Source organism: Amblyomma maculatum, chromosome 4, assembly GCF_055883805.1.
Source record: "Amblyomma maculatum isolate TAMU_Amacu chromosome 4, ASM5588380v1, whole genome shotgun sequence".
Taxonomy (NCBI): Eukaryota; Metazoa; Arthropoda; class Arachnida; order Ixodida; family Ixodidae; genus Amblyomma; species Amblyomma maculatum.
In genome coordinates this window covers 135,011,044-135,031,694 of record NC_139347.1, presented here as the reverse complement: position 1 = coordinate 135,031,694, position 20,651 = coordinate 135,011,044, and the positions used below count along the sequence as shown (strand labels likewise).

Below are 20,651 nucleotides of genomic sequence, written 5' to 3'. Positions count from 1 at the left end.
TGCTTTTGCTGCACGCTAATCGGAAGAGATCACAGTTCTGAAGGTCACAACTCTTGCAGGGTTGACGTCTTTTGGGTGGTATTACTTGCTGTCGACCTCGACTACTGTTTTCTTTCCTACAGTAGAATCTCGATGATATGATTACGGCTGGTACGAATTTCGGGATGGCACGAATTTTAAGAATGCTTTGAATGGACTACATTGTATAAAATACGTTAAGATTCGGGGTGTTCGTATTTCTGAACCCGCCGCGGTTGATACGAATGTGCAAACCAGTCGCGCATACGAGCGGGCCGGTGCGGCTGGCCCTCAAGAGGGTAACATAACCGAAGCGGTCGCCGCTAACTCCTCTCCCCCCCCCCCCCCTCCCCCCGCCGCGAATGATACGAACGAACGTTTTACAAACGCACAAAGCCACCGAGCAGCTCAGCGCAAGAGCTCACAGGGGGAGAGGGTACCCACCGCGGCCGCTGCCTCTCCTCTCCAACCCCCCTCACCCCACTAGCCACCCTACCCCCACCTCCCTTTCGTAGCAAACCGACGAGCACTAGACAAGGACGGCCAAGGTGAGGCACGTGCCCAGTCATGTACGTCACTCATTCGCTGGCAGCTCAATGGTCTATCGAAAAGTTGTCCCACCGGCTGTTCCCAGGAGGCCTGTGATGCTGGCTGCCCCTGCAGTAGTTCACCTTGGTAGTTCTCCGTTCGCCGCTTCTTTCTGACGTTCGCTGTGACGTGAAGTGCCCAAACGTTAGAAAGACGCAAGCGTTCGCTGCTGCCGAAATGTCGCGGAAGCGTAAAGCCCTTTCTTTTAAGGAAAAGCTTGAAGTGCTGAAGAGGGTTGACAAAAACCCTAAGAAGCGTGTCGACTTAGCAAAAGAGCTAGGGTTGGCACCATCGACGCTCTGCACCATTGTTGGGCAGCGAGATGCCATCTTGAAGAATGTGCAGCACTTCGGTGTGAACGTGAAGCAGGCTAAAACAGTGACCTATGTCAAGCTGGAAGAAGTTCTGCTGACTTGGTTCCGCGAAGGGACAGCGGCTGGCGTCAACGTGGACGGCAAGGTGCTACGTGAAAAAGCCGACACCGTCGCGCTTTCGCTTGGAATTGAAAATTTCCAAGCGTCTGGGGGATGGCTGCACCGGTTTAAGGAGCGGCATGGACTTGTCTGCCGGGTCGTCTCAGGTGAAGGCAAGAAAATGGACCAGTCAGCTGTAGATGAGTGGCTGAACACGCTGCCGGCGCTGATTTCGGAGTACGCGCCACACGACATATTTAATGCCGACGAGGCTGGCCTCTTTTTCAACCTTGAACTGGAAAGAAGTTTGTGCGTAAAAGTCCAGGCATGCCAGGGCGGCCAGAAAAGCAAGGAGAGAGTAACAGTACTCTTTTGCTGCAACTCGGATGGATCCGAGAAACTCCAGCTTACCGTCATCGGTAAGTCGAAGAAACCGAGGTGTTTCCGATCGGCGGAGTTGCCTGTCTTTTACAAAGGTAACCGAAAGGCGTGGATGACTGGAGTTTTTTTCCACTAGTTCTTGACAAGCCTTGATCGGAAAATGGCCTCAAGAAACCGGAAAATTTTGCTTTTCGTGGACCAGTGCTCTGCCCTCCCAAAGGAAATGACATTCAGTAACGTGAAAGTCAGGTTCCTGCCGGCGAACACTACCAGCCATCTTCAGCCACTGGACGCTGGGATAATTAGAAATGTGAAACATCATTTCAAAGGACTTCTAATGAGGCGTCTGCTAGCGAAAATTGACCGTAAAGGAGCAAGCTTGCGGATCAGTCTCTTAGATGCCTTGCACTTTCTAGCCATGTCGTGGGATAGTGTAACTTCAGACACAATCTCGAAATGTTTTAGAAAGTGCAGATTTGCCATCGGACTCGGTGCGGCTTCGGCAGGAGATTGTCAAGAGCCAGATGAAGACCTCACGATTGATGGCTGGGAAAATCTGGAAACTGAAGCTTCGGCTCGGGACTTCGTTACCGCGGACGACAACGTCGCGACCTGTGGGCTGAGGTCTATTGAAGACTTGGTCAACGAAGTGAATGATTGCGAAAATGAGCCTGACAGCGATGGTGACGCTGACGACGAGTGTGATCAGCCGCCATCCACGGCAGATACTCTTCACGCTTTAGACGTTCTGTGCCGCACCGTAAGTGTTGGCAGTGTGAGCGACGAAACCGCGGCACGGTTTTATGCCTTTCAGGTGGAGCTTATCCGCGACATCAACAGCGAAAAAGTGCAGACAAGCATTACGGACTTTTTCGGCCGCAAGTAGTTCGCCATAATAAGGTTTGGTTCATTTTCAATTCATTCCCATGTGGAAGTTGACTTGTTTTGGATCTTACAATTCGGGATGATACGAATATTTGCGTGCTCCCTTGGAATTCGTATCATCGAGATTCTACAGCGAACACTGTGTACAGAGAGCTAGAATTTTCTGCACTGTTGCATTGGTCCTGTTGTAAAAAATATATATTTTGAAAACTTCTAGTTTTATTTGTATGAAGAAACTTGATGCTTTTGTGTTAGTTTTTTCTAACTACAATGTTTTGCTGATAGTAGTTCTTTTTTTATCACTTATTCAATAAATAAGTTGACTTTCACTAATACCATTGTAAAGAGGAATTCCTCCTCTACAATTTGATACTAAACACTCCTGTACCAAGCAAGTTTTGTTTAAAAAAATATTGCTACGAAGATGACGAAGCGGGCCGTGGCGCAGGGCGGAGTGCTTGCGCCAGGCCCGCTGGCCATTAAAGCATATTTCATCGTCATGTCATCACGTCGTTCTGTTTCTGTTGCCTCGCCATGTTCCATCGCTTGTCATGCCACCACGTAACATTTGTTTGGAGGTGCGGGTCATCCCCATCCTCGCCCTGCACCGTCGAAGCCAACGGTACGCCGGGTCCATCCGTCAAGATCCCGTGGAGATCGCCGCCCAGCTCTGCCCCAGTCCTTTTTGCTCAGACCTGACCAGCCGCTCTCCCCAGCCCTGTCCCCAGCCCTGACCACAACACACGACGACTACGCAGAGCCCAAAGGCGACCCGACCGACCCCACGATGAAGCGACCTCGCGATCACTCGAGCGAAGACAGCACCAACGCCCACGCCGTTCGGCGTCTCCGTGAGCCTTGGCCTTCGGCAAACGGTCAAGATTGGACCTGATGCTCCGGGGCAAGCATTCATTACATCTTCACATTCATTGTGGTGTCCAGCATTTCATGTCCTGATCCTGTGTCTTTGTTCACCGTCACTTTGTGCATTGGATTTCTAGCAACTGATCAAGACGATCGCTCGGTGGCCCCGGGTAGTGCTACGAAGATGACGAAGCGGGCAGTGGCGCGGGGCGGAGTGCTCGCGCCAGGCCTGCTGGCCAATAAAGCATATTTCATTGTCATGTCATCACGTCATTCCGTTTCTGTTGTGTCGCTGTGTTCCATCACTTGTCATGTCACCACGTAACAATATTGCAGACTTCCGTTAACGATGAAGACGGTTTCGACGGGTGTTTAGCCTCAATCGCTTCGACGTTTCCTAGTATGGCGACCTTTAGGTGAGAACAACGCAACGACCGGTCACTACAGCCTCTTATACAAGAGGCAGAAGGAAGAACAGAGTCAATGCAGTTTACTATCAAAGATGTTGTTTTGTTCAAGAACTACTACTCAGTTGACGGCGCTGCCCTCCTTTTGGTCGTCCCAAAAAGTCTCTGTGCACAAGTTTTACATGCCATGCACGATGATATTACCTCTGGACATCTAGGCTTTTGTCGTACTCTGCACCGAATTCGCCAGCGTTTTTATTGGCCACAAATTTATAAGACCACCAAGCTATACATTGCGACATGCGAAAAATGCCAACGACTTGGGGCACGCACCACCACGCTGGCCGGACCTTTGCAACCCGTCAAGCCACCTACCTCACCTTTTGAAAAGATTGGAATTGACCTGCTCGGTCCTTTTCTAAAGACTGTGGAGGGCTGCCGCTGGGTTATCGTCTGCATTGACTATCTTACCAGATACGCGGAGACCGCTGCTCTCGCTACCGCAAAAGCCGCTGATGTTTTGTCGTTTCTTTTGCATTCTGTTACCGTATTTACTCGAATCTAGGCCGGTACTTTTTTTTTTCATTGGTTACGAAAGTCAGGGGTCGGCTTAGATTCGAGGATGCGGTTTGCCCGCAACCGCTAGACATGTAGCGCCATCTCGCGGATACTGCTTGAAGCTTGCAGGTTTGCAGGCTCCATTTTGCTTTTGTGAACGTTGCACCAAGGTCTCGTCGTTTCGCGTTTCCTTGTGTGCGTCTCTGCGTGCCCTCGAAAAAGCAGTCGTGTTCGCGGCGCGATGGCTCCCATCAAGCGATGCCATTACACTGTGGCTTTTAAGCGGAAAGTAGTTTTAGAGGCGGAGAAGACATCAAACCTACAAGCTCAGCACGACTTCGGCGTGGATGAAAAAAACGTGCGCCGATGGCGCAAGCAGCGGAATGAGCTTTTCGACTGCGCTGCAAAGCGAATGGCCTTCACTGGACCCAAGAGCGGGCGACACCACGAGGTGGAGAAAGATGTCGTTGATTTTATCAGGAAGCAAAGGAAAGTGCAATGCCCGTGACGACGGAGATTATACAGGCGAAGGCGAGGGAGATCGCAAACGTTAGAGGCGTTGGACGGACCCAATTTAAGGCCAGCAGGGGCTGGGTCACTCGCTTCATGAAGCGTTTCGGGTTCAGCTTGCGACGGAGGACTTCTGTGTGCCAAAACCTACCCCCTGACTTTGAGGAGAAGCTGGTCGCATTCCAGCGCTTTGTTATCAAGAAGCGGTTGGAGGAGGACTACAGACTGAGCCAAATCGGTAACGCCGACCAGACCCCAGTCTGTTTTGACATGCCTGTAGCGTTCACAGTGAATGAAAAGGGCGCAAAACAGGTAAAAGTCAGAACTGCTGGGTACGAGAAGCAACGTTTTACCGTGATGTTATGTTGCATGGCCGATGGGCGAAAACTGCCGCGCTACATCATATTTAAGCGGAAGACGCTTCCAGCTGGAGAAGTTTTCCCTAAAAACGTCTTTGTGCGCGTCCATGAGAATGGATGGATGAGTGGTGCCCTTGTCGAAGACTGGGTGAAGACCGTTTGGCAACGCCGTCCCGGGGCCCTGTTGTTCAAGAAGCCGCTCCTGGTTCTCGACTCCTACCGCGGCCACTTGACAGATGCCGTAAAGTCCGTGCTTTCGGATGGCGGTACGGACATTGCGATAATCCCCGGAGGTATGACGAGCCAGCTACAGCCGCTCGACGTAGCCATCAACAAGCCATTTAAGGATAGGCTGCGGAAGCACTACAACGACTGGCTGACAATGCAAGATCACCAGCTCACACCGACCGGGCGCATCAAGCGTGCTTCGCTTAGCCAAGTGGTGAACTGGGTCGCCGCGGCGTGGGAGGAGATTCCAGCCGAACTGATTGTGCGGGCCTTCCGAAAGTGCAGTATTTCCAATGCGCTGGACGGAAGCGAAGACAGTGCGCTGTGGGAGGAAACCAACGACAAAGAGGACAGCGACGGCGACGAAGACAGTGAGTGAGCATTGGACGTGCTACAATGAGTGTCGCAAGCACAATAAAATGCATGTTCTAGTTCCAGTCAATGCCTTTTTTCATTCGGCTTACATTCGAGTAAATTTTTTTTTTTCTGACCGTCTGAATTTAGGGGGTCGGCCTAGAATCGAGGCCGGCCTAGAATCGAGGCCGGCCTAGATTCGAGTAAATACGGTATTCTTCGCCACGGCGCACCCAGTGTTATTATAAGTGATCGTGGTCGGCAATTCACTGCTGATGTCATGGAAGAAATGCTCCGACTTTGTGGTTCACCCTGCCGACACTCGACGCCGTATCATCCGCAGACCAGCGGTCTCGCCGAGCTCACCATCAGCACCTTGACAACTATGCTGTCCATGTACGTCTCGTCTGACCATCGCAACTGGGATTCAGTGCTACCGTATGTGATGTACGCTTATAAAACTGCAAATCATGAAGTTACCGGCTATTCTCCTTTCTATTTACTCTATGTAAGAACTCCCCTTGTTTTCTTAGACATCATCTTCCCATTTTCCCCCAGCGACGATGCGTCTGTTTCCCAGATACTATGCCATGTCGAAGAAGCCCGTCGTATAGCCCGCCTACGCACATTGGCTTCTCAAAGCCGCTCGAAAGAACACTACAATCTGCATCATCGTGCAGTTGCTTACTACCCTGGAGACTGCGTCTGGCTTTGGACGCTTATTCGCAAGCGAGGATTATATGAAGTTTTTCTGCAAGTACGATGGCCCCTTCGTCGTATTGGACCAACTGAATGACGTGAATTACGTTATCGCCGAAGTCGCGACGGATAACCGCCGATCCCACAAGACACAAGTTGTTCACGTGGCTCGCATGAAGCGCTGCCGTCTTCGATCTACTTAATTTTCTCGAGGACGAGAATCGCTTGCCTGGGGGGAATTGTTACACCGCGTAGCGGCGCACTGAGAAGCAGCAGAGGCAGCAGAAGAAGAAGCAGAGGAAGCGAGGCACGCGCAGACTGTTCCGGGTTTTTCTGAGCCGTGTGCGTCCGTCCTTCATACGAAATTCACCTGTATTAAAACCATCTCATCCGTTACAATATATAATAATGACACCACCAAAAGCCACCCTTTTTTCAAGGACAAGAAAGTATTAAACAGGATGCAACACTTTACTTTCCTCAACTCTGCATGAATGGTGCACTTCAAACAAACCACAAAGCCATCAGTGATGCACATTGCAGATGTATCAGCGCATGCAAGATATTATGTTTGTTCTGCTTTGCTGATACTTCTGTTTGCCCTAACATGTCATCTGATGCAAGCGTAGAGAACTGTTCCAACCAGTGTGTGGCCAAAATGCCTCACTTGCCATATGGTTTGTGCATGCATGCAGTCACTAAGCTTCGACTGCAACTTCTTTGTGGAGTACTTTGCCATGGACCTGCTGATGGAGAATGGCGAATGCCGGGGGGTGATGGCGCTCTGCATGGAGGATGGTACACTGCACCGGTTCCGGGCTAAGAACACGGTCCTGGCCACTGGGTAAGCCGCATGTTTCTGGTTGCAGTAGCCCCTAAGTAGGAAGAAAGCAGGTGCTCAGTATTAGACATGACCATAAAAGTTATTGAGAATAGTCAAATCTCGATATGACTAGTCACGCGGGACTGCCAAAAATCATTAATTGTTTTGTAACACCACTGTAATGAAAAACTTGTGGCTATAAGCTATTGTCTAAACCTGGGTATTAAAATGGCAGACCTTTGCAGTAGACACATGAGCAGACTAGCAGACTCTCAAAGAAGTACCTTGCATTCGCTTTAAATCTGTTTTGTTTGAAGAAATCTAATTTTCTTTGCAGCACGCATGACTGATTAAACTTACACTCACCACTTTATGCAACACTTCACTGGATGCGTCATTACACCGAACAATGAAAGTGCGGACTCTGTTCACGTGCTTTAAAATATCTAAGTTCGATATCACTGCATCTTCATTTTTCTGTGAAGTTTGACAATCTTGTCTCGGTCTTTCAAACTTTTCGCAATGGTTGATGGAGCAATGCCGAGCTGTCTGCAGAGGTCAATTCGCTTTTTTACCTGCGTCGATTTTCTGCAATACTATGTCCACCTTTTCGTGCAATGAAAACTGCTTTCTCTTGTTCTTGATGCCGTCGCTGACTGCATTCGTCTGATCTCGCACGAAATTCGCCATAAGATCATTCGCAACAGTGCCTGTCCAGAGTGCCAGTGCTCTTGACAGGAGTGCCGGTGGGTGGCTTGCTCAGCTTGTCCAGTCACGCAAGCCTGGTTTTCTGTATGTTCACCTTATAACGCTGCGGTTGTGGTAGGCACAACACACACTGGAGAAAGCGTACAGCTTTGTCTGCCACATGCTGGCCTGGCTTTTATGATGCGCTTTGGCCGCTGTGCACGGAGCATTCAGAACGCATACTGGAGAAACCGTCCAGTGTTCTGTCTGCCATATGCTTAGCTGGCTCTCCAGTGCTTGCAGGGTGCATGCTGCTGCGAACAAAGACAGGAAAAGAAGGAGGAAGGGTGGAGGGAGATCGCAGGATATTTCCTTCTTCCATGCTCCCACACACCCATGGAGGAAGGAAAGAATGTGCACACTCTTGTGCTTCGCTCTTTTGCACTTTCCCCTCTCCACAACACCGCAGCTGCATTGGCTTCAGCTTCGTGCTGTCCATTGCCAAACTGGTTCCCTCTAGTTCCCTCGCGCATGTGGCTTGCAAATATCGTGCTTCCGTGCACCAAACGGTCACGGCAGATGCGTGCATCTTTGGGAGAACCATACTTTCCAGGGCATGGCGCTGCTCTACACTGGCTATCACTGTACCACATCTTTCTCATCCCTTCCGCACGTGGCTTGCAAACATCACACGGTCACGCAGCAAACGACTGAGGATGATGCGGTCATTTTTGGGCACCTTCCAGTGCGGAGTTAGACATATCGAACAAGCTGTGAATTTGGAGTTGGACATATGATGCAACTTTCTGCTTTTACATGTGATTTTCAAGGGGATAATCTGAGTTCAGCATAACCAGAATTCAAAATATCTGGGTGTGACTGTATTCCAATTAAAGCTTTGTTTCCTACACAATTATACTACATTTCATTGTTATGCAGTCAAGGGAAATATCCCATTTTGCATGTCTTGTAACCAGAAGCTCCCATAAATGGCTCCAGGTACACCAGTGCTGGCTAGACACTCTCAAATAAACGTCACCTAAAGGCACCTAACTGTGTCAGGCAGTTAAGTGCCTCGTATAGCCTAGCTATTTGGCAGAATGACACAGTAATGGACAGCCTGTCCCTTTAGTAGCCTTTCCTTGTTTACCAGAAAAGCAGCAACCATGTGTAGCAGTGTCGGTCGCATGGTGGTGCACCTCTACCTTCGTGCCACAGCTGAAGTTGCTTTGGCAAAGGCAAAGGGTGCAGTCATTGATGGGCTTTACTGTCTGCTGTGCAGAGGCTACGGCCGCACCTTCTTCTCGTGCACCTCAGCGCACACATGCACGGGTGATGGTAACGCCATGGTGACCCGGGCTGGCCTGCCCTTGCAAGACATGGAGTTCATCCAGTTCCACCCGACGGGCATCTACGGTGCCGGATGCCTAATCACCGAGGGTGAGGCTTTCCTTTTGTTGACACCCACAGTTTGCCAATGAAACTTGGCCAAAAGTATCCTAGCTAGCTATCACATGCAGTCTGATTCAACTACTTACCTCCACTATGGCCCTAGATAAGGCTGCACTATTTGCAAATTAATCACCTCTTATTGTTTTACTCACAAGAATGCATACAAATAATGGGGGTGCTTAAGTCGCCTCAAGGGTGAAATGCGATAGCATTAGAAGCATTGTTGCTGCTGCAGGTTTCTGTCATTGCAGCCCAAGTATACTTGTCGATGCCTTTGTGTTTTTTTTTGGTTTTTTTTTTTTGGCACTATATAAGAGGCCCTGGTCTACAGAAAATCCTTCATTGGCATTGTCATTGCCAGCGTTGTGAACAAAAAAAAAAAATTGAAGGCAATTTAGGCAATTATGTCGCAGCATTTCGGAACCCGGCCAAATACAAAGCACTTGTGCAAGCATGTCAGATCCCAGTTTGCTTTTTATTTGAGGCTAGGGTTTCAGGGTCAGGCTTCAAGCAAACATCGGCGAACTCGGTGGCTGGGTACCCTAATGGCAGCGCACTGTAAAAATAAGAGGGCAATGAAATGGCATTGATTTCAATTCATTGCGCACTGATGGAAGTTGATGGAAAGGACAATATGAGATGCATAGTGTGAGAGAGTGGCAGTTAAACATACTGAGTGATCGGCTGTGTGGATGCTATGAAGTTCCGTACTCGCCTTTCACAAGAAGTTCCTGGGTCTGAACCTGCTCCAGCAGATTTTTATTCTGGGAAGGTCAAAGGTCGAGACTTTAGACATTTCTCCTGGTTCTTTTTTTACCCCCGTGGAGTGGTACTTTCTCACTAAAGTTGCGCACCTCTTGCAGACGGTCGTTGGCAGGTTACAGAGCTGGTTACTGGTTGTCCAGCAGGTTCTGTATGTCACAAAGCCATGTGAGCCATGTGACATGGTTGAGAGCACAGTATGTCTGTATCACTTGGTGAATGCTAGGCTTTATATCCATGTTGGGTGGTCTTTCATATTGTGGTGCTAGCATGGGCTAATGAGCACACGTGAAATAAGAGAGAAATTAAGGGGTTAGGAGTAGTACACTAAAAGATGGGTCCCCAATAAAATTTATTGTGCTTTTATAGTAAGTTCTAAATCGAAACCAAACTATTTGGGTTTATTTTTTGTACTTTTGGACTTAGGTGACATTGGTTTTATCTCCACTCGTGGTCTAGCTGTCTAGGCGTGTCTGTAGACAGCTAGGCACAGATGCCAACTGCCAACCTGCCTGTGCTCCTAACTATGAACAGTGCATTGACCAACTGCCAGCGCATATACAGACTTGGCTATGTCATGTGATCTCATGACATCACACACCCTAGTGACCATTCAGTGCTTGACTACAGGGTTTGTCCTGAAAGTAATGAGACTAGTCACGGTTTTGCGTGCAAGTGAGTGTGATAGGGAAACTATTTCAAGAGATGGCGGAGGACCATTCAACTTCACAATGTGACTAGTTGAGTTGGCTTTGAACAAGTAAAGCGAGTGGGCGGCCATGAGCGTGCAACCCTGTTTCGTAGCTACATCAAGGAAGCTGGAGCGAATATCAGAACAGCGATGCGCGGTGAAGTTTTGAAATAAACTGGGAAAGTCTCCTACCGAAGCACGTGTCATGATCAAGGCCATGATACGATGTGCTGACTGCGACTGTTCAAATGGCATAAAACATTTACAGACGACTTGAAGCAGCCCTGCCCATGAACGGTCCGGGCGCCCGTCGACGACTACGGACGCCCTTAACGATTGTGTGTGTGTTTTACAGAAACGGATCTGCGTGTGAGTGCCCTTGTGATTGTAGAACAGTTCTGCAATAATGTGGACACTTGTACGCAGATTATTTTTCAGTAAGTGCGCACACAATCATTGTTGGTGTCCGTAGCCACCGTCGACGGGCACCCATATTGTTCCTGGGATAGATGTCTTCACTGTCACCTGCAAATGCCTTGTGCCATCTGAACAGTCACGATCAGCATGTCACACCATTGCCTTGATCATGGCGAGTGCGTTAGTAGGCGACGTCCCCGGTTTACTAGAAAATATCACCGCGCCTCGCTGTTCCGACGTCCGCTCCAGTTTCCTCGCCGCAGCTACCAAACGGGTACATGCCCAATGTCGGCCACTCGCTTCGCCTGTTTGAAGCCAACTGAACTCATTATGGTGGGAAGCTAAAGGGTCCCCATCATCCCGTAAGCCGGTTTCCCAATCGCGATTATGCTAGCGCAATGCCACGACTAGTCTCATTACTTTCAGGACAGGCCCTGTAATAAGGGAGTAATTACTCATTGGCATCCACCCAAAAGCAGCCATAAGGCTACAAAGGAAAGCTATACAGCTTTCTCAGAAACTTCATGGTTAAAGAAAAATTTGTTCCGGTCTGGAGATTGAACCCGGCACCACTGCCTTTCCGGGGCAGTCGCTTTACCGACTGAGCTAACCAGGACGGCCAGCATATCAGATGGTAGGGCGAGAGCGAATTGATCTATAACTCGAAGTGAGAATGTTGTTGGTCAAATATTTAGGGGACCCTGTATGGTCACCTGCCAACTGCTGCTTGCCAGAGGATTTGTCAACTAAGCCGTGTGACATATATACGCACACATGCTTTATTTTTCTACGAAGGAGTGGAAGGAGGCCTAGGGAAAAGCCTGTATATTAAGAAGGCCTCGATCCCCTTAAGGCGGACACAGCAGCAGCGTGGCAGATTAAAAAAATTTTTTTTTTTTTTTTCAAGGCAAAAAAAGACAAGCACTATATATGGTGAATAAGTAACAGACTCAGTAAAGCAGAGTTTTTGAACATCTGTAGGATGCAGGGCATTTGTAAATCACTGCTATTTACTAGAGAACTAAATGGACAAAAATGGCTGTACAAATTCACAGAAAGAAGAATGAGCAGCAAAATATTTTTGTACATATTTGACAGATATATTGAAGACATTATTGCCTTTTTAGCCAGTAATTGTGGAAGATTATGTCGCACCATTTGTTTTCTATAGGTTGTGCGGCATTTTTGAAATTTCCACTGTTCCGGATTTTGGGTGCTGTAGATTGGATTATTAAGGTATCATTCTGCCATTTCTATAAAAGCCGAACTCTTTCGTCCATTACTTATACGGTACTGCCACACAATCTGTACTCGTATATATTGCACCTCTTTTCGTGATCGAAATTTCCGGAATCCTCCACTACGGCGTCTCTCATAGCCTGAGTTGCTTTGGGACGTTAAACCCCACAAACCAAACCAAACCAAAATCTTCTCGTGGTGTCACACTCACTGCCAGGCAGTCAGTGCTCAGCCATGTCACCTGACCTTATGCTGTGATCCGACCCTTAACCGCCGTAAACATTTTCCGACACTACCGGGTTTTTCTGCACATATGGGCTCTAATGCCAATGTGAACATGCATGGTGGAGGGCTAAGAGGGTACTTGTAAATATTGTTGACCCTGAACCGAACAACTACGCAGTATGCCCACTTGCTCTCTTTAAAACCAGATGGAACGCTATGCAGCTTGAATTAGCTTGTGCCCTTGTTTCAATGGCTGTGGGTTGTTGGGAGCAGCCAGGTGCTTGCCCTCAGTTTTGTCCAACCTGCTTTGGTAGTCCATGTGCTGGTAAACAGTGGATGTGGCTTGTATGCAGGCTGCCGTGGTGAAGGTGGTTACCTGATCAACAGTGAGGGGGAGCGCTTCATGGAGCGGTATGCGCCAATCGCCAAGGACCTGGCATCGAGAGACGTCGTCTCTCGAGCAATGACCATCGAGATCCGAGAGGGCAGGTCAGTATCAAAGGGAGAGGTACTGGTTCCTTTCTGTGCCCTAGTCCTTTTATGGTTACGGTTATGGCTATGGACAGAGTAAATGTGAATTTCTTGCTGTGTTGGGAGGGTTTGACAGGCAGTGTAAGACCTTCAAATGATATTGTTTAGGTTTGCAATGACTAGAAATGAGGTGGACGCCGAGCAGAACAAACTCAGATAGCAGTGAAAACCCGTGGGACTGTGGCACAAGAAATACAGGATTGGTGACATTGAAAATATGACTGTGTAACCTCACAGTTTTGTGTTAGGGGATGTTATTAATGTGTAAGCATTAAGTTGGTGTGTTTTCAAGGTCGTGTCACCAGAAGTTTGTCAGCACGGTTACATTCTAACGAAACGAGTATAGTCGAACCCGGATATATCTAATTTTGGTTATATCGCACTCATGGAAAATTCCCTTGAAAATCCCATGTAAAAGTATAGAAAAGCCCCGTCATATATCGAACTCAATTTCACCGGTCATTATATATATCGAACTCCGCACCACGCACTTGAAAGTGTGCCTTCCCCAAAAACGATTGCATCACCCTCAGCCGTTTGCCGCGTGACGTTTTCAAGCCACACGCGAAAGGAATGAGGGGACAGTTCAGCGACGGCTGGTCTAGGGCAGCACCGCGCCCATTCCCCAAAGGCGCGCGCATCTGCATCATCGTTTCCCGCTCGCCAGCACACGACGTTTGCAAGCCAGGTCGTGAATGAACCAGAGAGAACCGGTCAGAACAAGAAGGGAAAAACGCGATAGAGCAAAGTACAAGAGTGTGCCCATTCTTTTGCCGAGCTATCTCTCTCTTTCCCGGCCTTCGCTCGCAGTAGCACGCGCTACGCATGCGCCAAGCCAGCTCAGCCCGTTTTCAGACAGAACGTCTGACGCTTTCTCCAGCGTGTGTTGCGAACTCTCTGTGTGCGGCAGCTGACGTGGCTATGGCGCCTGCGGATGTTAAGAGGCGGCAGATCTCTCTTTCTCTCTCTCTCTCTCTCTTTTTTTTTTTTTTTTGAGAGCCATCTATTCTTATCGTGCTGTATGCGCGGTGTAGCGTAAGATCTGCGAACATTAAAAAGCGGCAGTCAAAAAAGACTGCCGCTTTTAATTTTTCATTGTTTTCATTTTTTCGCTGTTTTCATTTTTTTTTTTGCGGGAGTCTTTCATTCTTCCATGTATGAATCAACGAAAGCATGCGGTCAGCTGCGATCACAACACTGGTTTTTAGCATTTTTCGCTTCAAACAGCATTTGCAGCTATCACGCTTTCCAATGATTTTGTTGATTTATTTATACCCTCAGGGCTTACAAGAAGCCTTATAGAGGGGCAGTGGACTACACCCGCCCCAAGCGCGGCGTGATAAATCGAACCAGGCTTGTGCAATCAAGCCATCACGGGCACTCTGCCAAGTTCGCTGCCCGCCACCGCAGGAGCTATCAAAAGATAGAGCACGCCCTGACGTTATCGCTGCATGAGACGACCGAAATGGAGTTGCGCGCGCCATCGACATGCAAGCAAAAACGCTCTCGATTTCTGCCGCGGTGAAACAGAACCCTTGTTTTGAGCTGCCGGGATGGCTCGAGCGGCGAGAGGGACGTAGTTCCAACAAATTGGGAATTTTTCGCTCTGTTGCTGCCGCTCGTCGCTGAGATTGCTCAATCGCTTGCATGTGAGCGAGCAAACGCTTTTTATTTTTTTACAAATTCCCGGATGCAAAAGTGTAGGGTGGTTTCATTATGCGAGTGTGTTGACTACGCGGCAAATGCGGTATCGTTTTTTTGCACCAAAAATGCTGTCACAAGCCAATTTCTGCATATCAAATTATCAATATATCGAACTATTTCGCAGTCCCCTTCGAGTTTGATATATCCGGGTTCGACTGTATTAAAACTAATGGTTGCACTAGATAGAGGATAACAAAATCTTTCTGGGGAAAAAAAATTGGTTCATGCGGAGTAATTAGTTAATTAGATCGAATTAAGTCAATCAGAAGTTGAAATAGCCAAGAGGGGTACTGTCGACGTACAAGGGGAGCCTTGTGGTACCCAACTTCTATTTGGTGTTATGTCGTATTGTGACATCACAAACCTGAATCCTCTTCTTCTTTCTTCCTCAAAAAATGCTTGCGCACTCCCCCTGTGCCGCAGTAATCTCAAAGGTTTTTTTGTGTTTTCTGACAAAAACTAGCACCTTTTGGCTAAAATAACATTGGACACATTTCCTCCAAGCCCTCTCTTGTGGCATTCGAAGATGGTGCACAATGTGCAAGATGTCATAGCAAGCACTGCATTCGTAACAAGCTGTAGTGTACTCTAACCATGTACCTTGGTGTGCTTTGCTGAAAGTCTCGTGGTAAGGCCTCTGATGCCAGTGGTCCTGACTGAAATTTCTGAGGCAAGCATTTTCTTTGTCGGTGAGTGCTTCAGGCTGCACTTGGCTGATGTGGGTGATGTGCTGCAGGGGCTGTGGGCCGGAGAAAGACCACGTGTTCCTGCAGCTGCATCACCTGCCCCCCGAACAGCTGGCCACGCGGCTGCCGGGCATCTCGGAGACGGCCATGATTTTTGCCGGCGTGGACGTCACTCGAGAGCCCATCCCTGTGCTGCCCACCGTCCACTACAACATGGGCGGCATCCCTACCAACTACAAGGGGCAGGTAGGGCAGAGGGGTTGTGTTCAGGGATGAAACTGGAGAGTCTATCAAGGGGCCGCAATGGTTGTTGCAGCTGTGAACGCGTTTGCAAGGTGCAGAATGCTCATAGCAGACAGGGTTAGGGATGAGAATGAGGCAATGTTGGATCTTACATTGGAGGTTGTTGACCTCCTTTGCAATTGTCTGTATCAACTGTGTGGGATTCAATGGCACAACTTCTGTACTAGTGCCTGGCTAGCGCAGGCCTTATTGTTCACCATTTGTGCTTGGCATTCAAAGCTTCGGACTTTCAGAACTCTTCAAATGTCCAGTTTCCGTGTGAGATTGTGTACTCTCCACGTGCAAGTTGTTTCACGCTTGGAGGAAAGATGGGAGGAGGGCATGCTCACTCTTTTCGAAGCACCTGTGCATCCGACACCAGTGTATGTCAAATTCAGAATGGCACAGGGAAGCCTGGAATTGGTGCCCTGTGTTTTCAGCCATGTTCGCCTGCCACTGCAGCCACGACGTGCACACTGACGCTGTGGAGAACACAGCCATGCCCTCCCACGTTCCCTCTCTGAATGTGAAACAGCCTGCACGTGGATCTATAGTTGTGGGAGGGGAATTGCCCACTCTGCAGTGCTGCACACATGAAGTAGCTGGTGCATTTTACTGGCTATCTCGGAGTGGAGACACTAAAATTTTCTAGTGTCCTTGTGCTTTGGATAATGTGTGTACCATCGGCAAAAATTATGGGGACACTTTAGCTCCGCCTTTAAGGGTATGGCGCAATAGCCTAGGCTACCAGCCCACATATAAAGCCTTGCTTTAACCAAAATGCACTAACTTGCCTGCGTGACCTAGGGGTAATGTGAATGCAAGGGTCTAAGCAGGCTGACTCTGATAGCACCCTCCCGTATCAATGGAGAGGCCAGAGTTGGCAGCTCCTGCCAACGTACTGTCAGGCAATTCTGCGTCCAGTTAGTGCTCGGCCATGTCAGCTGCCAGCTACTGCCTGCCAGTGCCATGCTTGTGATTTTTCGCTCGCATTGTGAACGGCTGCCGCCAACACCAGATTTTCAGTCAATGGGGTCTTTTAACACTATCAAGTTAGAACAGGTCATCACATGGAATTTGCCAGTGCCTAAGTATATTTTTAATCTGTAGATTGTTCTGGTCTTAAGCTGCTGAGTAGTGGTTGCAACGTCACATGCAAGGCGTGTAACAGCTGCAGTATAATTGTTGTATTGTCGTTTTAATTCATGTCTATTCCTAAGCTAAACTGCCCCCGAAACCAGAATGGCTGTGCTTCAATGAAGAGCTACTACACTGAAGTTTTTGTTTGCCTCACGTGATTTTGCACTCACTTGTGACCTGGCAGCCATCATTGGGCAATCTGGAACTGAAATTGTATGGGCGAAGAAATTAATTTAAATTATTCACTGAATGCAGGGTAATTACACTGGCTAATTTGTCTTGCACCTAATTCCCAAGTAGAAATTAAGGAAAGTGTGGTTTCACTGCCCTTTTAAATGTAGGTTGAGCCTCAGTGCTTTGCTCTACCATAGGTTCTCACCCACGGGGAGAAGGTGGTGCCTGGTCTGTATGCGGCGGGTGAGGCCGCGTGTGCCTCCGTGCACGGCGCCAACCGGCTTGGGGCCAACTCGCTGCTGGACATTGTAGTGTTTGGCCGGGCCTGCGCTCACACCATCGCCGAGCAGTGCCGGCCTGGCGACAAGGTGCCCGACCTACCCAATGTGAGTAGCGGAGGGGGATCCCCGCCCCTGCAGCTGGTGGTGACCATGACAGAGTGTTGTGTTCACGCCCTTCCGTGGTGCAGAATGCGGGCGAGCAATCGGTGGCAAACCTGGACAAGCTGCGCAACGCGGACGGGTCCTTGCCGGTGGCTAAGATCCGGCTCAACATGCAGAAGGTGGGTGCCATCACCACACCTATTCATGAAGCCCCCACTCCTTGACTGGGGGGGATCCTGACCAGAGATTTTTATAGTTTAAACCTCCTGCAAACATATACTCGCATAATGAACCCACCATCCACTTTTGCCGCCGATAATTAAAAAAAGACAAGAAGCGTTATGAACCCACCGTCCTCTTTTGCCGCCGATAATTAAAAAAGACAAGAAGCGTTAGTTGGTGGTGCGTCCTTCCGTCTCGGCCATCAAATCCACAGCTCAGTTATTAACAGTGTGCCAAGATAATGTGCAGCAATAAGTCACAGCGCGTTTATCTTTTGACTAATACTTTTGATGATAGCTCCTGCAGTGGCGGGGAGTGAACTTGGCGGAGTGCCCACGATGGCTTGATTGCACAAGCCTGTTTCCATTTATCAAGCTGCGTTAGGGGCGGGTGGAGTCCACTGCCACAAAATTATTGGAAAGCATGAGAGCAGTGAACCCCATTTAAAGCGAACAGTGCTAAAAGCCGGTGTCAAGAACTGGCTGCATGCTTTTGTTGATTCATAGATGAAAGGATGGACGACTCCCGCAAAAATATATATATATATATATATACAGTCGAACCTCGTTATAACGAAGTAGCATCGGAACAGTAAATTAGTTCGTTATATCCGAAATTCGTTGTAACAGTAGACATAAATATCGGCTGACAAATCCACAATTTGGCTTGCGCGATTACTCAAGATATATTAAAATGCATTATTCTTGGCTTCGAACCCACTATAAACGAAGTAATCCTTACCTGTCTCCTTGTGGCATTTCAAACAAAATAGACCTGAATATGGGAGCAGAAATACAACAGGACAAAGTTCGTTTGGCAAAACAGATCTGCGTTCATTTATTTGAAGAATGACGTTATCTTCGTGTGGTGGCTTTTCACAGCATTCCGCAGAATGAAGTTTTCCACAACGTCCACGCACGTGAGGGCCTTTTTTATTTCAGCAGTTTTGGCCGTAGGGAGCTTTTCCAAATAGCCTCTCAGCTTCCTGGCCATGTCCGCGGCATCCGCACTGTTTACCGGTGGGTCATCCCGTTCACCTTCGTCACTTTCGCTATCGCTGCTGCTGTCATGCTCAGGCAACAAGATGCGATCCACAATTTCCTGATCCGTCAGCTCCAGCGCCACGGCCAGGTTCTCATCGGCCGAAACGAAGTCTTCAAATGCGATGCCTGGGAGCGCCAGTCGATCCCAAGTTCTGTTCAGCTCTACCAGGTTTTCGTGCTGAACTTAGTCTTCAACGGTAGGCAAAACAAAACCGGCATCCGCGAAACAGGTCCTTATTGTGGACTGTGTAACCTCATTCCACAATCCATACAACATTTCGAGCGTCGTCTTGATGTTTATGGTTGTTGACTTGCGTCGATCAATATAAAAAACCAGGCGCATCACCAAACGCTTCTGGTAATTGCACTTGAGCGAACGGATAATGCCCTTGTCCGACGGCTGCAAAGCTGAAGTTGCATTTGGTGGCAGAAACACCAACGAACTGCCTTCAGCACGATAGAGACTTTGTGTGCAGAACAGTTGTCCAAGAGCAAAAGGACCTTCCTCTGCTGCCTCTCCATGTCCTCGTCGAAAGCTCTCAGCCAGTCTCCGAAAAGTTTGGATGTCATCCAGGCTTTTTTGTTGGAAACATACTCAACTTGCAAATTCCGGATGCCTTTCAGGCACCTCGGACGTGCAGACTTGCCGATGACAGTGAGCCGTCTTTTGTCAGAGCCGTCCATGTTCACGGCAACAACAACCGTCACCCGGTCTTTGTTCTTTTTGCCTCCATGGCAGGTTTCATTCTTGACTGCAAGCGACTGCTCTGGCAACAACTTGAAGAATACGCCAGTTTCGTTCACATTATATACGTTGCGCTCGTCGTATTGCTGGAGCAGAGGTCGAAAGTTCTCCAGCCACTTATCACACGACTTCGCATCAACAGCTGAAGCTTCGCCAGACAAAGTGTGGCATGCGATCTCGTGCCTATCTTTGAAACGTTGCAGCCAACCGCTGCCTGCACGGAAATCATGTCCCAGTACGCAGGCCAGGCTGTTGGCCTTCGCTTGAAGGAGTAATCCGGATACTGGCACGTTTCGTGCCCTTACATCTTTAAACCACGAGAACAAAGCCGCTTCCACGTCCGGGTAATGGCAAGGCCTAACTCTCTTACGGTCAGCTTTTATGGCGTCCTCGGTGTTGCCCTCAATCTTCTTTCTTGCAGCCAAAATGGTGGACAACGTACTTGGTGGAACGTTGAATTCCGATGCAACATCCTTTTTCTTGCGGCCACAATCCACAGCTCTCAATATCTGAAGCTTCGTCTCGAGCGAGATCGCCTTCCTCTTCGTTGCCATTTCGGCCGCTGATCGATGAAAGAGTGCGGGGTGGGGGGCTCGCCATGCCGTCACCCATGGGTGGTTGCCAGTGTTGCTGCGCTTGCTTTCACAGCTGGGCAAGTGGCGCCACCCTTCGGCCTTTTGTCGTCACGCGAGCTCATAGGTGGCACGACCAGCCAAACGCGCAATTTTTGTTCTAGACTGCTGAACTTTCTACAACTTTTTCAAACGTTAAATAAAAAAGAAAAGTGCAGTTGGGAATTGACTTTCAGTATTTATTTTGCTTCTTTTGTGCTACATTTCGAGTTTTGAGCCTTGAGTAGACCAAATATTTCTTCGTTACAGCCGATATCGCGGCGGATCTCACGTTTTCGGTTTCGTTATAGAAGAATAAATGTCGTAAAAATAAAGCGTGGCCTACCAAAGTTCATATTTAGTTCGCTATATCTGTGTTCGTTATAATGAGGTTCGACTATACATACATACAGTCCACTCCCGATTATTTGAAGTTGCTTAATTGGCATTTTCGGTTAATTAACCCTTTCACTGCCACTCCCGAGATAACTCGTGTCCACACATGCACACTCCCTGCTTCTCCCGAGTATACTCATTTTGACTTCTTAACTCGCTCCCTGCCGCTCCCAA

At 48.6% G+C, this 20,651-nt stretch overlaps 1 protein-coding gene across 2 annotated transcripts in view; it reads left to right on the top strand.

The window, feature by feature from the left end:
• The window catches only part of SdhA (succinate dehydrogenase, subunit A (flavoprotein)), a 51,280-nt gene that overhangs the window by 17,861 nt on the left and 12,768 nt on the right, over positions 1-20,651 (top strand). For both annotated transcript variants that reach the window (XM_084602531.1, XM_084602530.1), the window contains 6 exons: positions 6,960-7,108; positions 9,057-9,214; positions 12,914-13,049; positions 15,532-15,727; positions 17,275-17,463; positions 17,547-17,639. In XM_084602531.1, coding sequence (XP_084458657.1) covers positions 6,960-7,108; positions 9,057-9,214; positions 12,914-13,049; positions 15,532-15,727; positions 17,275-17,463; positions 17,547-17,639 — 921 coding nt within the window. The remainder of the gene's footprint in view (positions 1-6,959; positions 7,109-9,056; positions 9,215-12,913; positions 13,050-15,531; positions 15,728-17,274; positions 17,464-17,546; positions 17,640-20,651) is intronic.